Raw genomic sequence first — 14,363 nt, 5'->3', positions numbered from 1 at the left:
GAATTCATTTTTTTATCTATGCTAAAGAAATCATAACATACATTTTAATACAAGATTCAACCACAGCTTTGATCGTGTAATCCCTGAATTTTTGTTATTGTGTGTCATTAATGCAGTAGATTAAGGTTATGCAAATTTGAATTTAGCCAATATAATGCAGTTGTTAAAATGATCTGCAGAAGCTTATGACGTACTACGCATGCACATATCTGAAAGGCTAATAAGTAGGCATTGTTCAATAAGTAAGAGGTGCAACATCACTCTCTGAATGTAATATTAAAGCAAGCATCAGGCTGTCTTCGAGAAAGACACTGATCCATGTCCATTACGCTTGCACCATATGACAGGTAAGTGTCAGAGTTTGCTGCTTTTATCATGGGCACCCACAGTTTTACTGAAGAGAAGAGCAATATGGTTATATTTGGGACTGATGTTCATGTGGACAGATGCAGTATATGGATCTTGAAAAATGATGTGATGCAGGTTTGAACTTTCCTTCTGGAAATCTTCAAGACTCTTCTCTATTCTCAACACCCCATCACGCTTTCCATACAAATCCACTTCCTCTGGGTACAGATCATCACCTACATGTCAGAAGAGAGAAACTTTTAACAGTTTAATGATTTAATAGAACTTATCTACTGTTGTAAATCGTTATCAAAAGGTTATTTTTACTACATTCACTTATGCGGTGGTTTCCTGAACAGTGCTTATTCTAGTCCCACACTTAAATGCATGTTTTTTAATATTAACATATATCAGTGCCATTGTTTTGTCTCAAGATGCACACCAGTCTTGTTTTTTTGTAAGATATGTTTGTAAGAACTCCTTAAATGTTCTATTTAACTAAGGCCTAGTCCTGGATTAGGCTAAATCATGTCTGGGAAACTGCTTTAGCTGGTAAAATTGAATCAGTCTGTTAAAGGCCTTGTTTTCATCAAAAGACAAAACAGAAATTTTCTATTCAACAAAATAATGACCTGGCAAGACAGAGATGTGGCAGTTGTCAAACTTCAGGTGAATAGGCAGCCACTGCTCGCAGCCCTCCAGAGACCTCTGGCAAGCAAATTGATGAAGATCTTTGAGAGCTGGAAACCGGCACATTCGTCCTAGGTCATAAAGCTGGGGTGGTGCTATCCATATTTCCCTTGATTTATAGCGGTTCAGCACTTCAGAGGGAGTGGACCACTGCAGGACAGAACAAATGTGTTATTTATTAAGAATGAATTAATTAATCACAATAATTATTAATATGTGATGCCATGCATAGCTTGTAGGACTATTAAAGGAATAGTTCACCCTAAAATGGAAATTCTCTCATAATTTACTCACCATCATGCCATCCCAGATTTTTTATTAACTTTAGGTGTACACAAACTAAGTTATTTTTATGAAATGCCTTACTCGCCATATAGATCCAACAGCTCAGACATCCATCATAATAGTAATTAAAACCCATATGGTATGTATAGACGGGTTCAGCAGTAACAACATAAACACGCAGCTTTCGTGGTCATCATGTAACTTCCGATAAACTCTGCTAAGAATAAATAACAACAAAGTCCTTTTAAAGTAGTTTACTTATACAACAAGCAAAATAAACAACATGTAGATTACATAGTAACCCAAAACATTTGTTATTTTCGACGAGGTTTTTGTTTAAGAGTTCAATTTCAGCAACTAGTCAGACCATTAAACTAACAGAAACCGGAAGTAAAGTTCGGACCAGACGCTTATTGCGTCATCGCACGTGCGCCCGATGAAACAGTCTATAAAGGTAAATTAAAGGTGTGTGTGTGTAAGAGAAAACTATTATTATTTTGCCCTTTATAGCTAAACTGTAAGTAAAACAAGCATATCCAAGCTTTAAATTCTCATTTCATAAAAAAATCTCATAGGTTATGTGTCTCTTGGCCGATCATGTATTTTGTCATGCAACACGCAAGAACCAATGAGATTTAAATTAATGATGTTACCACATTTAAAATGTAGCAACCAGATAATCTTGTTTTGTTTTCATATCTTTAAATAAGCAACAAATATGAATCCTTTCTTACACACATCTATTGTTTCACATCTAATCAGGGCTGGACTGGTAATCTGGCATACCGGGCAAATGCCCGGTGGGCCGACGTCCTTGGGGGCCGGTGAATATAAATGATTTTTTTTATTGGCCAACGACCGGCCCATAAAGCATGGACAGCGGCCCATTGGTTCATTTTCCATACTGACACTGGGCTGGCCCAATCATCTCTTAACAAGCTACACCCCTCTGTTTCTTGTGCCAGATGGACAGAGCGATGATCTGACGCAAGAAACAGAGAGCGAGTATCATACAGACTTATCATACATCTCACACTACTTTTGTCTGACTAGCCCATAACACTTGTACATAGCGCAACGCAGCCCGTTGCTTTCTTTCTTTGTTTCTTATTTGTTTTAATGCAATACATTAATGGCGCTAAAAGGCGCGGTGGCAATGTACTGCATTTTTCAGAAAAGTTAGCGTAAGATGTTTTTTTTCCGGACAGACCGGCTCAGGAGACACCTAATCAGCAGCCAATTGGTTCTTTTTTATTTGACATTTGGCTAGCCCAATCACAACTTTTGGTTTACGGTAAGCAGAACTGCTTTTAAAACACTATTGTTAGATATCTTCGCAGTCAAAAACACAAGTGATAAACCAATGGCTGTTTGCCAAATGACAGTGATTACACTGCAATAAAATACAGTGCGGGCAGAATTATTAGGTAGATACATCAAACTTTTGATCACAGTTTTTATCAAACATATTTTACTAATTCCAAACCAAATTAATCTTAATAACTACCATAAATTTTATTAATAAGGCATTTATAAGTAATACATTATTGTTAATGATGGCTGGCTGGAGAAAGAATTATGAGGCAAATTTTCTTTTACATTTAAAATGGGCCAAAAAAAATGTTTAACACACACACTGGAAATTCATTTTTTGATGTCCATAAGAAAGATGCCATGCATGGAAATTGCAAAATTGAGGTTTGACCTGACCATTATACAAGAAATCCTGATTCGGGCACCTGTGGCATAAAATAGGATGAAAGGAAAAGATATATACAAACTTAATGTTGATTATTAAAATTGGAATTGGTAAAAGGTGTTCAGAAAAAGGTGATCCAAATATTCTGCGTACACAGTAATGGGACTCGTGGCTCATCAGCGAGACTGCAACTTCATTGTAACATTTATCAGGTCAGTGTTATCATAAGGTGTTCAGAATGGTTAGTTTAAACATTGTGCACTCACTGGCTAATACTATTATTTTTAAAACCTGCAAAGCCTTACTTACATTTTTGTAATGTCAAGTGTCAGCTCTTATACTTTTCTACTTAATCATTATATGGAGTTTGTAGTCAAGGTTGCACAAAGATTTGTGATCCTATGTAGTGGGCCGGTCTGGGCCAAAATGGGCCAATTTTTTGTCCCAGTCCAGCCCTGCATCTAATGGAGTCATTTGGATTACTTTAACGATGGACGGATGTGTTTTCAGAGCTTCAACATTTTAGGATCTATGCAGTTTTGTTTCAGCCAAAGACACAAATACACACACACACACACACACACACACACATTCTGGTTTCCATGTTTTGTGGGGACATTCCATAGACGTAATGCATTTTATACCATACAAACTGTATATTCTATTCCCCTTACCTGCCCCATTCCCTAACCCCAACCATCACAAAAACCTTTCTTGTACCTTAGATTTTCAATAAACATCATCTTGTTAGATTTATAAGCTTGTTTCCTCATGGGGACATCAAAATGTCCCCACAAGGTCACAAAAACACTGGTATTCCTATCTTTGTGGGGACAATTGGTCCCCACAACGTCTACCAGGTACACACACACACACACACACACACACGGGATTGCGTAGAGACAGAGCGCACCCTGTCATAACCTGTAAATCACGCCCACCAGGGGGAAACAATCAATCCATCTCCACTGACTTTGTATTGCGAGAGGCTTGTCATTTCTGGCTTACAACAAAAAACAGAATAAGGCCTGAAAGCTGCTGTGTGACAGGGTGTACAGCTAACAAGAAAAAAAAAACTGAAATAAGTTTTTATAAGCTGTCGACCCCAAAAACGAGCGTTTAAAAACACAAAAGTGGAAAACAGGCAGCTTTTTATGGACCTCATATTAGTATAACTGCGCCCACTAGAAGGAAACGTAGTCGGCGATCCACTTTTTTCTACTTAAAGGCTGGGTTTTACGGCTAGACAGCTTATAAAAATTATTTCTGTGTTTTTTGGCTTGTTATCTGTACATCCTGTCACACAGCAGCTTTTCGGCATTATTCTGTTTTTGTTATAAGCCAGAAATGACAAGGAGGCGGTCTAACGCAATACAAAGTCAATGGTGTGCGTGTTTTCAAATTAGCATAATCGCGCTCTGTCTCTGAGGGTGGGTTAATTTACATATTTGGGTCTTTAGGACACAGTAGGAACTTTATCTTCGTATTGGATAATTTCATAACTTTTTCTTTACAAATGTTTACAGTTTCGGCAATTTAACTACCTTATGTCTGAATCAATTTTAAATATAAAAATTTATCTTTATCACAATTATAATCATCCTGGGTTCAGATCAAAAATCTTAAAATATCTGACCTTGAAGTGAACTATTTCCTTCTCGTCTTGAAGTGTATGTGGAGTTTCCTGCAAACAACAGATGTAAAAAGCAGTGTCGTATCTGTTTTTGCCTGAGAACATCACTGTGGAAGTCAACCAGTTCCCCCACTCATGCAGAGCCCAAATGTTGGGCAGACACTGCAGCTCCTTACACATCTTTATAAAATTGGCAGGGTCACTGATAACTAAGGATCTCCATTTGGTCAGTACGTCTCTGTCCCATCGTTCGCATAACCTGGTGAGGGCTGACCTGCTGTCACCGTCATTTGTATTACCTGTGTGTACATTAATGTGGCTTTCCTCGGGTTTGGGAACCACTAGGAGTACACCAGACTCCTCAAACGTCTCTCTCACCGCACATATCCTAAAAGCAACGTCTCCTGGTACCGGAGATCCCAGTTTTATTCTGTCAGTGGCAAAAATAGGTGGTCTGGTCTCTGGCGGTTGTTTCACGACTCCTATGCCGTAGTTGGGCGCTTTAATGAAGGATTTAAAGATCTCCTGCCACTCACTTGAGAAGTCGGACGAATCCACCACCCCACCGGGAAACACATAGGCGTTGGGCATAAACCCGCTCTTACCGCTTCGTTTCAGTAGCAGCACTTTATAATCAAATGTAACTTTAGATGTTTGCGGTAAAGCAGTAGTAAGTTTATCCAGACCTGCTCTGAGACAGTCTGCGGTCTGAGTGTGTCTTATCCCGGCCGTCAGGATTACAGTCGCGGCCTCCCGCCAGTGTTTTAATGCTGTGTTCATTTTGATCCTTTATTATATGTTAATTTTAAAGTCTGTCAGCCAAAAAAATTTTAGTCGACTTTCGCCAACTGAACCTAACAGGATGTGAAGGACATTAAAAAGACAAAAGCTTTGTCCCAGTTCAAGGGCTGCAACCTTATAAGCATATGGGCTGCAGCCTTATAAGCATATGAGACCTTAAAAGGTGAGCAATCGGTCTTTCTAGGTGGAAGCCTCAGAAGTTCGCGAAGGGAACTGAAATGAGACGGTCTAACCTACGTTGGACCCATATTTGGCGTCACCTGCACGCGCCCACCGCGCCTGTCAGCAGGACACAGCGGAGACGTTTCTGACTTATTAACATAAATATGAAATCAGAAAAATATTAATTTATTTGAGAAAATATGACAGGTTGATGTAGATGAAACTATTCAACAGTATATCAAATTAATCAACCTTAGAAATAAACACAACATAAAAATAATAATATTAACACAAAAGAAAACTTATAATACTAAAACAGTGACAAGAAAAATGTTTTCTGATCAATACACTTTAATTTGATAAAGGTTTTAATTGTTTATTTTAGAATATGCATCCATTAAAATGCAGCCGTTGCAGACGTTGGCAACAGCAGACCGGATTGTTTTTTGCATTTAATCACAATCTTTTGTCAGAAGAGGAGTTTTTACTATGGTATGATGTAAATAAGTCTAAAAACCTAGATTTAAGCAATACTTGAAAACGTTGAATACTTAAAAATCGTTAAAATAAGCTTAAATTTAAAACATTTGAACACATATTATATAAAAGACTTGTGGCACAATCATGAACGGATGCAATTACAATGTCATATGCCATGAAACATAAAATGTATTTACATAATCTGTCATGTTGTAGCGACTACGGCAAATCAGCTGCTCTCCCGTAGTAGACCGTTAAAGTAGAACGTCGCAAAGTAGCAGTTAAATTCGCGCATGCGCAATACAACGCCAGAATGCCGTTGCCTTTCGGTCAGGGGATCTCTGGATAATCCGTAATTCGTTTGTAATTATAAAACGAAAATACCGCTTTTCTGTTTTTTGTTTCAAAACGAAAAACCAAATAACCGTTTTTGGTGTCAGAATCAAAAAACGAAAAACCAATTAAAAACGTCCCGTTTGTCGTTTTTTGGCGATCATTTTATCGTTATTCCTTTTTGAACAAAAAATGAAGAGTGTCTTTGAACTTCAGTCAATTCGTTTTTCGTTTATTGCAAGTGGTGCCCGCTGCAGAGCCAAATGGGCGGAGCTGGAGCTCTAGCGAGGCGGGGCACCCTCGCTGGATCTAGTGGGCGTGGCAGCATCAAGTGCGCAGGCGCAAATAGAGTTTGTTTAAACTTCCCGTACAGCCTGTATCAAGTATTGCACGGTAAGAAAACGGTAATTTAAAGATAAACTGAGCTTTAATATGTATATTAAATCTTAATCTTACAATTATCGCTGTCTCGACGTGATTTTCGGGAGTATGTTGAGTCTCGCGTTAAACACTCGATGTGCTAACATTCTCCCGTCCACCACAAGTGGCACGTAGTGTTTTTATTGTAGTTTTTATTTTTTGTATTTAAATATTTGTTGAACCTGCACAGGTGCACCAGACAATACTTTTGCGAGGACAGGATCTTCTGCTCTCTATATCACTGTGCCTACTGTAAATAAGCATTTACACGAGCTCTGAAATCATGCAGTTCAACAAAAAGGTATGTGTGTGTGAATTAAATATTTTAATTATACTGTGTGTGATAAACATCATGTTTGTTGAACCTTTCTGTTTGTGCATGTCATAGTAATTTCTTTCTTGCATTTAAAACTAAAAACATATTGTTCATTTAATATTTTCTTGTGTTGTGAAACCTTTGGGATGTCTGAATTTAAACTACTTTATTTCAGTTGTTATAATAGTTTTTCTGCGTTACATTACTTATGACAAGTTAAAAACATGTATAGAAATACTCTTTATGTTGTGCTCTTGAGCAAGGTTATTCATCACGAAAGCTGTTTATATGCAATGCACTGTACAAAACATGTAAACAAGACAATGATGCTAATTTATGCTTTCTATGTTTTAGATTTTATCATCAAGCATGGTCTCAAGTGCAGACGATCCCACACTTTCACTGCTGTTACTGTACATCAACATTTTAAAATGTGTAAAAATCCAGCCTCTGGACAACCTTCCATTGGCTGCAACACCACCTTCATCCCCAGCATCAGCATCCCCACCTTTATTTCCCCTCGACATTGGAACATGTCTGTACTGATTTTGAGGTACAGCTTTTTAACTTCTTGCTGCTTGTAAACTTGTTTAAATATCTTTAGTGGAGTATTAAGAAAGAACGCAGTACACAGTTGTCACAAATAACCCACTGAGGGTCAGTTAAGTAAACCAAGTACACATTTTTAACAAAACTGTAAACAAACAGAAAGACTTAACTTAAAAAAAAACAATCCCTAGTTGTGACCGCTATATACTGTATTAATTGTATATCTAATTGTATTGTCTATAATTAACAGGGTTACCCTCTACAGCTAGGAGGAATTGATTGTGGGGTATTTATGTTGATGGTAAGTGGTCTTTTATTTGCTGTACACCTGTCTCTGTGTACTAAACACAGCATTTGTTAATATTGTTTTGTTTTTTCTATGCACTCTATGTTATGACTGTGAGAAAACATAAAAAAGAACTATTAAGATTTTCGATTGCTATCTTTTGCCAGTCTGACACACCAATAATCATGAAGTGGTGGTGCTCAGTTAATTTAGACATTTCCTCTGACAAAGTATGATATTAATAACTATACTTCTGATAAAACCTCCATTATGTGCATTTCCAGTAGGCAGACAATATAAATAAAGCAATGCATGCCTAAAAACATTCTAATGTTTGTCTCTTCTTACAGTCAAATCCCACACCTACTCACCCAGAAAGTAACATATGCAGATAACATGAAATTCACTCCACCTGAGTCAGATGTCATGGAGATCATCCAGACACCAGAAGTAGATGTATGTAGCGGGAATGTTTATGTACTGATTGACTTGTTTAACTTGTTAATGTGTGTATTAACCTTTCCTGTTTCATGAATTTGTTTATGAGCAGCACATCATTATTAATTATATTATTATTGGGATTCTTATATAGCACACAGGACTCAGCGGTGATGAGAAACATTCAGCTGACCTGTGAGTGGGTAAAGGAGACCACTTGCTGGGAAGATGAGCTGCAAAAGATCTAAAGGATGATGCCCAGTTGGCTATAACAATGTTGGACTTGTTTATAAACACCGTGTTTTATGAGGGTGAAAGGAATGAAAAAGATATTTCGACTCCCTTCCCTTTTATATTTTAGAGAAGAGCAGGAGATATATGAGACAAAAGAGTTATTCGTGGGTTTTGTTTACACAAAAAAAACCCCTGTCTTGTGAATCTACTAGTGGGGATAGACTAATGTAAAAATTTATTTTTTTGATTGGTTTTGTAAAATACCATTAAACGTTTGTGTGAACTGTAAAGTGATGTGTTCTTGAAATAAATGTATAATATTTATTATTGTATCTTATTATACCATTAAAGTCTTGTGTTCTTGAAATATTCATGATATTATTTTATATCTTCTTATTATAACATTTTATATAGATTTATTTTATGTTAGATGCATATTTTGCTAAATTTGGGTTAATAGAAACCAATAAATCCACTTGTAGGACAGTGGAGTATAACACTTGTACACCTGAGTATGTGACTATTAAATTACATTAATCTTCTACAAAAATGTAGTTGAATCGAATGCTTCACTAATGTCAAAGCACATCGTATATCCTCTACTATGAGAAGTCACATGGTTGGTTTTAGACTACTTGTCTGCTTATTCGTTAAAAATAGCGTAATGCATAGCCTATCACATAAAGGTTGAATCTTTGAGTCAATATTCCATTTAAATTTGCAATATCATTTTTACACCTTATGCTTTCACATTTACATACAATAAGGGCAGGTTAGGTAACCTAGTCTTATTTATTATTATTATTATATGTATTTATTTATAGAATTAATCAGATGATTTCGTAATACAACAAGGTTGTATTAAACATTAGTAAATGCTTTAATGGCCTTGTTGTCACTTTCAGATATTTACATCATGGTTTATGGTAAGCCACAGGAACTAGTATAAATGTATAAAAGTATAATATAACCTTAACATTATAACACAAACAGAAGGTTTTAGTCTTCACTCATCCACTATGCTTGTAAACATTATAACACAAACAGAAGGTTTTAGTCTTCACTCATCCACTATGCTTGTAAATTATTTAAGGGCATATATGCAAGTGAAAGAGTTGCAATGCAGAGCCCTGCTTCACTGTACTGTTGTACATTTGTATTTAAAGACATCATTTGACATCATCCAATTCCACAAAGTAACACAATTCAGAAATGTGGCTTACCATAAACCATGATGTAAATATCTGAAAGTGACAACAAGGCCCTTTTATGGAGGAAAGAGTTGTGTGCTGCTTTGCCAGTGAAAGCTTACTATCTGTGCACCCCTCTTTATTTGTGTCCACCGCAACGTGTGGGTTGTGAACTAATCTAAATGATCGATAAGATTAGTTAATGCATTAGCTAACATGAATACTTCTACAGCATTTATGAATCTTAGTTCATGTTAATTTCAGCATTTACTAATACATTTAACAAGCGTTGTAACTGTTAACATTAGTTAATGCATGAACTAAATAACTGTATTGACATTAACTAACATTAACAAGAATTAATACTTGCTGAAAAGCTATATTGTTAATTATTTTTCATGTTAATGCATTTACTAATGTTCATACTACCTTGTTGTATTACGAAATCATCTGATTAATTCAATAAATAAATACATATAATAATAATAATAAATAAGACTAGGTTACCTAATCTGCCCTTATTGTATGTAAATGTGAAAGCATATGGTTTAAAAATGATATTGCAAATTTAAATGGAATATTGACTGTAACTTTGAAAAGATTAAACCTTTATGTGATAGGCTATGCATTATGCTATTTTTAACGAATAAGCAGACAAGTAGTCAAAAACCAACCATGTGACTTCTCATAGTAGAGGATATACGATGTGCTTTGACATTAGTGAAGCATTCGATTCAACTACATTTTTGTAGAAGATTAATGTAATTTAATAGTCACATACTCAGGTGTACAAGTGTTATACTCCACTGTCCTACAAGTGGATTTATTGGTTTCTATTAACCCAAATTTAGCAAAATATGCATCTAACATAAAATAAATCTATATAAAATGTTATAATAAGAAGATATAAAATAATATCATGAATATTTCAAGAACACAAGACTTTAATGGTATAATAAGATACAATAATAAATATTATACATTTATTTCAAGAACACATCACTTTACAGTTCACACAAACGTTTAATGGTATTTTACAAAACCAATCAAAAAAATAAATTTTTACATTAGTCTATCCCCACTAGTAGATTCACAAGACAGGGTTTTTTTTGTGTAAACAAAACCCACAAATAACTCTTTTGTCTCATATATCTCCTGCTCTTCTCTAAAATATAAAAGGGAAGGGAGTCGAAATTTCTTTTTCATTCCTTTCACCCTCATAAAACACGGTGTTTATAAACAAGTCCAACATTGTTATAGCCAACTGGGCATCATCCTTTAGATCTTTTGCAGCTCATCTTCCCAGCAAGTGATCTCCTTTACCCACTCACAGGTCAGCTGAATGTTTCTCATCACCGCTGAGTCCTGTGTGCTATATAAGAATCCCAATAATAATATAATTAATAATGATGTGCTGCTCATAAACAAATTCATGAAACAGGAAAGGTTAATACACACATTAACAAGTTAAACAAGTCAATCAGTACATAAACATTCCCGCTACATACATCTACTTCTGGTGTCTGGATGATCTCCATGACATCTGACTCAGGTGGAGTGAATTTCATGTTATCTGCATATGTTACTTTCTGGGTGAGTAGGTGTGGGATTTGACTGTAAGAAGAGACAAACATTAGAATGTTTTTAGGCATGCATTGCTTTATTTATATTGTCTGCCTACTGGAAATGCACATAATGGAGGTTTTATCAGAAGTATAGTTATTAATATCATAGTTTGTCAGAGGAAATGTCTAAATTAACTGAGCACCACCACTTTATGATTATTGGTGTGTCAGACTGGCAAAAGATAGCAATCGAAAATCTTAATAGTTCTTTTTTATGTTTTCTCACAGTCATAACATAGAGTTCATAGAAAAAACAAAACAATATTAACAAATGCTATGTTTAGTACACAGAGACAGGTGTACAGCAAATAAAAGACCACTTACCATCAACATAAATACCCCACAATCAATTCCTCCTAGCTGTAGAGGGTAACCCTGTTAATTATAGACAATACAATTAGATATACAATTAATACAGTATATAGCGGTCACAACTAGGGATTGTTTTTTTTTAAGTTAAGTCTTTCTGTTTGTTTACAGTTTTGTTAAAAATGTGTACTTGGTTTACTTAACTGACCCTCAGTGGGTTATTTGTGACAACTGTGTACTGCGTTCTTTCTTAATACTCCACTAAAGATATTTAAACAAGTTTACAAGCAGCAAGAAGTTAAAAAGCTGTACCTCAAAATCAGTACAGACATGTTCCAATGTCGAGGGGAAATAAAGGTGGGGATGCTGATGCTGGGGATGAAGGTGGTGTTGCAGCCAATGGAAGGTTGTCCAGAGGCTGGATTTTTACACATTTTAAAATGTTGATGTACAGTAACAGCAGTGAAAGTGTGGGATCGTCTGCACTTGAGACCATGCTTGATGATAAAATCTAAAACATAGAAAGCATAAATTAGCATCATTGTCTTGTTTACATGTTTTGTACAGTGCATTGCATATAAACAGCTTTTGTGATGAATCACCTTGCTCAAGAGCACAACATAAAGAGTATTTCTATACATGTTTTTAACTTGTCATAAGTAATGTAACGCAGAAAAACTATTATAACAACTGAAATAAAGTAGTTTAAATTCAGACATCCCAAAGGTTTCACAACACAAGAAAATATTAAATGAACAATATGTTTTTAGTTTTAAATGCAAGAAAGAAATTACTATGACATGCACAAACAGAAAGGTTCAACAAACATGATGTTTATCACACACAGTATAATTAAAATATTTAATTCACACACACATACCTTTTTGTTGAACTGCATGATTTCAGAGCTCGTGTAAATGCTTATTTACAGAGGCACCGTGATCCTGTCCTCGCAAAAGTATTGTCTGGTGCACCTGTGCAGGTTCAACAAATATTTAAATACAAAAAATAAATACTACAATACAAACACTACGTGCCACTTGTGGTGGACGGGAGAATGTTAGCACATCGAGTGTTTAACGCGAAACTCAACATACTCCCGAAAATCACGTCGAGAAAGCGATAATTGTAAGATTAAGATTTAATATACATATTAAAGCTCAGTTTATCTTTAAATTACCGTGCAATACTCCGGAGTACTTGATACAGGCTGTACAGGAAGTTTAAATAAACTCTATCTGCGCCTGCGCACTTGATGCTGCCACGCCCACTAGATCCAGCGAGGGTGCCCCGCCTCGCTAGAGCTCCAGCTCCGCCCATTTGGCTCTGCAGCGGGCACCACTTGCAATAAACGAAAAACGAATTGACTGAAGTTCAAAGACACTCTTCATTTTTTGTTCAAAAAGGAATAACGATAAAATGATCGCCAAAAAACGAAAAACGGGAAGTTTTTAATTGGTGTTTCGTTTTTTGATTCTGACACCAAAAACGGTTATTTGGTTTTTCGTTTTGAAACAAAAAACAGAAAAGCGGTATTTTCGTTTTATAATTACAAACGAATTACGGATTATCCAGAGATCCCCTGACCCCTTTCCACCAGATGCTGTTGCCTAATGTCCCTGCTGTGTCCCAATTCAAAGGCTGCGACCTTGGACGTATTTTAAGACCGAGTGCGTCAAAGCAGCGCGACTTGAGGCCTAGTAAGGCCGTCCCAATTCAAAGGATGCTAAGAATGAAGCCTCATAATGCCTCCTCACTTCTCCGCGCTGTTAAGGATAGAACGAATGGATCCTTAACAGCCGAGGATATTCAATTCAAGGGCTGCAACCTTATAAGCATGCGACCTTAAAAGGTGAGCACTCGGTCTTTCGAGGTGGAAGCCTCAGAAGTTCGCGAAGAGAACTGAAATGAGACAGTCTAACCTTCGGATCAGCTTATTGGCGTCAACTGCTGCACGCGCACACCTCGCCAATCAGCAGGACACAACTGAGACGTTTCTGACTTATTAAAATAAATATGGAATCAGAAAAATATTAATTTATTTTAGAAAATATGAAACGTTTATGTAGATTAAACTATTCAACAGTATATCAAATTAATGAACCTTATACGCAAAATAAAAAGAATAATATTAACACAAAAAATAACTTATAATACTAAAACAGTGAAAGAAAAATGTTTTCTACTAAATACACTTGTATTTAATTAAGGTTTTAATTGTTTATTTTAGAATATCCAGTCTATAGGCAGCCGTTCTGTACGCGCAATGACTCTTGGGATATCCTCGGCTGTTAAGGATCCATTCGTTCACAGCGCGGAGAAATGAGGACGCATTTTGAGGCTTCATTCTAAGACGGCCTTACTACCCTCAAGTCGCGCTGCAAGAATCTTAAAATACGTCCTTAGAAGGTCGCAGCCTTTTTATTATATTATTTAAATAATTTTTTTGTATTTTCATATTTGAACTGTAAATGTTTATGGTGCAATGTGTCTTCCTTTGACAAATCCATTTTGTTTGTACATTTGAAATTCCAATAGGAAAAAAACAAAACAAAAAAAAAAAAA

At 36.0% G+C, this 14,363-nt stretch overlaps 1 protein-coding gene and 2 long non-coding RNA genes across 5 annotated transcripts; 1 reads left to right on the top strand and 2 right to left on the bottom strand.

Annotated features, from left to right (window-relative positions):
- Positions 1–65: 65 nt before the first annotated feature.
- Positions 66–5,435, bottom strand: LOC135778874 (acyl-coenzyme A diphosphatase NUDT19-like). The gene is made up of 3 exons (XM_065289516.2): positions 4,659–5,435; positions 981–1,188; positions 66–584 (listed from the first exon to the last, which is right to left on the bottom strand). Exons 1-3 carry the CDS (start codon positions 5,433–5,435, stop codon positions 355–357), a joined length of 1,215 nt encoding a protein of 404 aa, XP_065145588.1. The 3' UTR covers positions 66–354.
- Positions 5,436–6,430: 995 nt separating this feature from the next.
- Positions 6,431–9,056, top strand: LOC135778951 (uncharacterized). Of its 3 annotated transcripts, none has more exons than XR_010544669.2 (6): positions 6,431–6,835; positions 7,042–7,152; positions 7,522–7,720; positions 7,967–8,017; positions 8,353–8,458; positions 8,595–9,056. It is a non-coding gene; the product is annotated as an uncharacterized lncRNA (long non-coding RNA). The 3 variants fall into 3 exon arrangements; XR_010544668.2 differs by having other exon boundaries at positions 6,431–6,824; positions 8,595–9,055; XR_010544667.2 differs by lacking the exon at positions 6,431–6,835 and having other exon boundaries at positions 6,899–7,152; positions 8,595–9,052.
- A 1,732-nt stretch (positions 9,057–10,788) lies between these two features.
- On the bottom strand, positions 10,789–13,377 carry LOC135778952 (uncharacterized). Its single transcript, XR_010544670.2, has 6 exons — positions 12,979–13,377; positions 12,679–12,772; positions 12,111–12,309; positions 11,814–11,864; positions 11,373–11,478; positions 10,789–11,236 (listed from the first exon to the last, which is right to left on the bottom strand). It is a non-coding gene; the product is annotated as an uncharacterized lncRNA (long non-coding RNA).
- Positions 13,378–14,363: the final 986 nt, after the last annotated feature.

The sequence above is a fragment of the Paramisgurnus dabryanus genome, chromosome 2 (assembly GCF_030506205.2).
Source record: "Paramisgurnus dabryanus chromosome 2, PD_genome_1.1, whole genome shotgun sequence".
Taxonomy (NCBI): Eukaryota; Metazoa; Chordata; class Actinopteri; order Cypriniformes; family Cobitidae; genus Paramisgurnus; species Paramisgurnus dabryanus.
Note: the sequence above shows the minus strand (reverse complement) of the source record. Positions and strands in the feature narration are given on the sequence as shown.

Coding starts and splice junctions, on each gene's coding strand:
- LOC135778874 (XM_065289516.2), bottom strand. CDS start 5,435: ATGAACACAGCATTAAAACACTGGCGGGAGGCCGCGACTGTAATCCTG. Junction 1,189..4,658: donor AGGAAATAGTTCACTTCAAG/GTCAGATATTTT, acceptor TCTGTCCTGCAG/TGGTCCACTCCCTCTGAAGT. Junction 585..980: donor CCACATCTCTGTCTTGCCAG/GTCATTATTTTG, acceptor TCTGACATGTAG/GTGATGATCTGTACCCAGAG.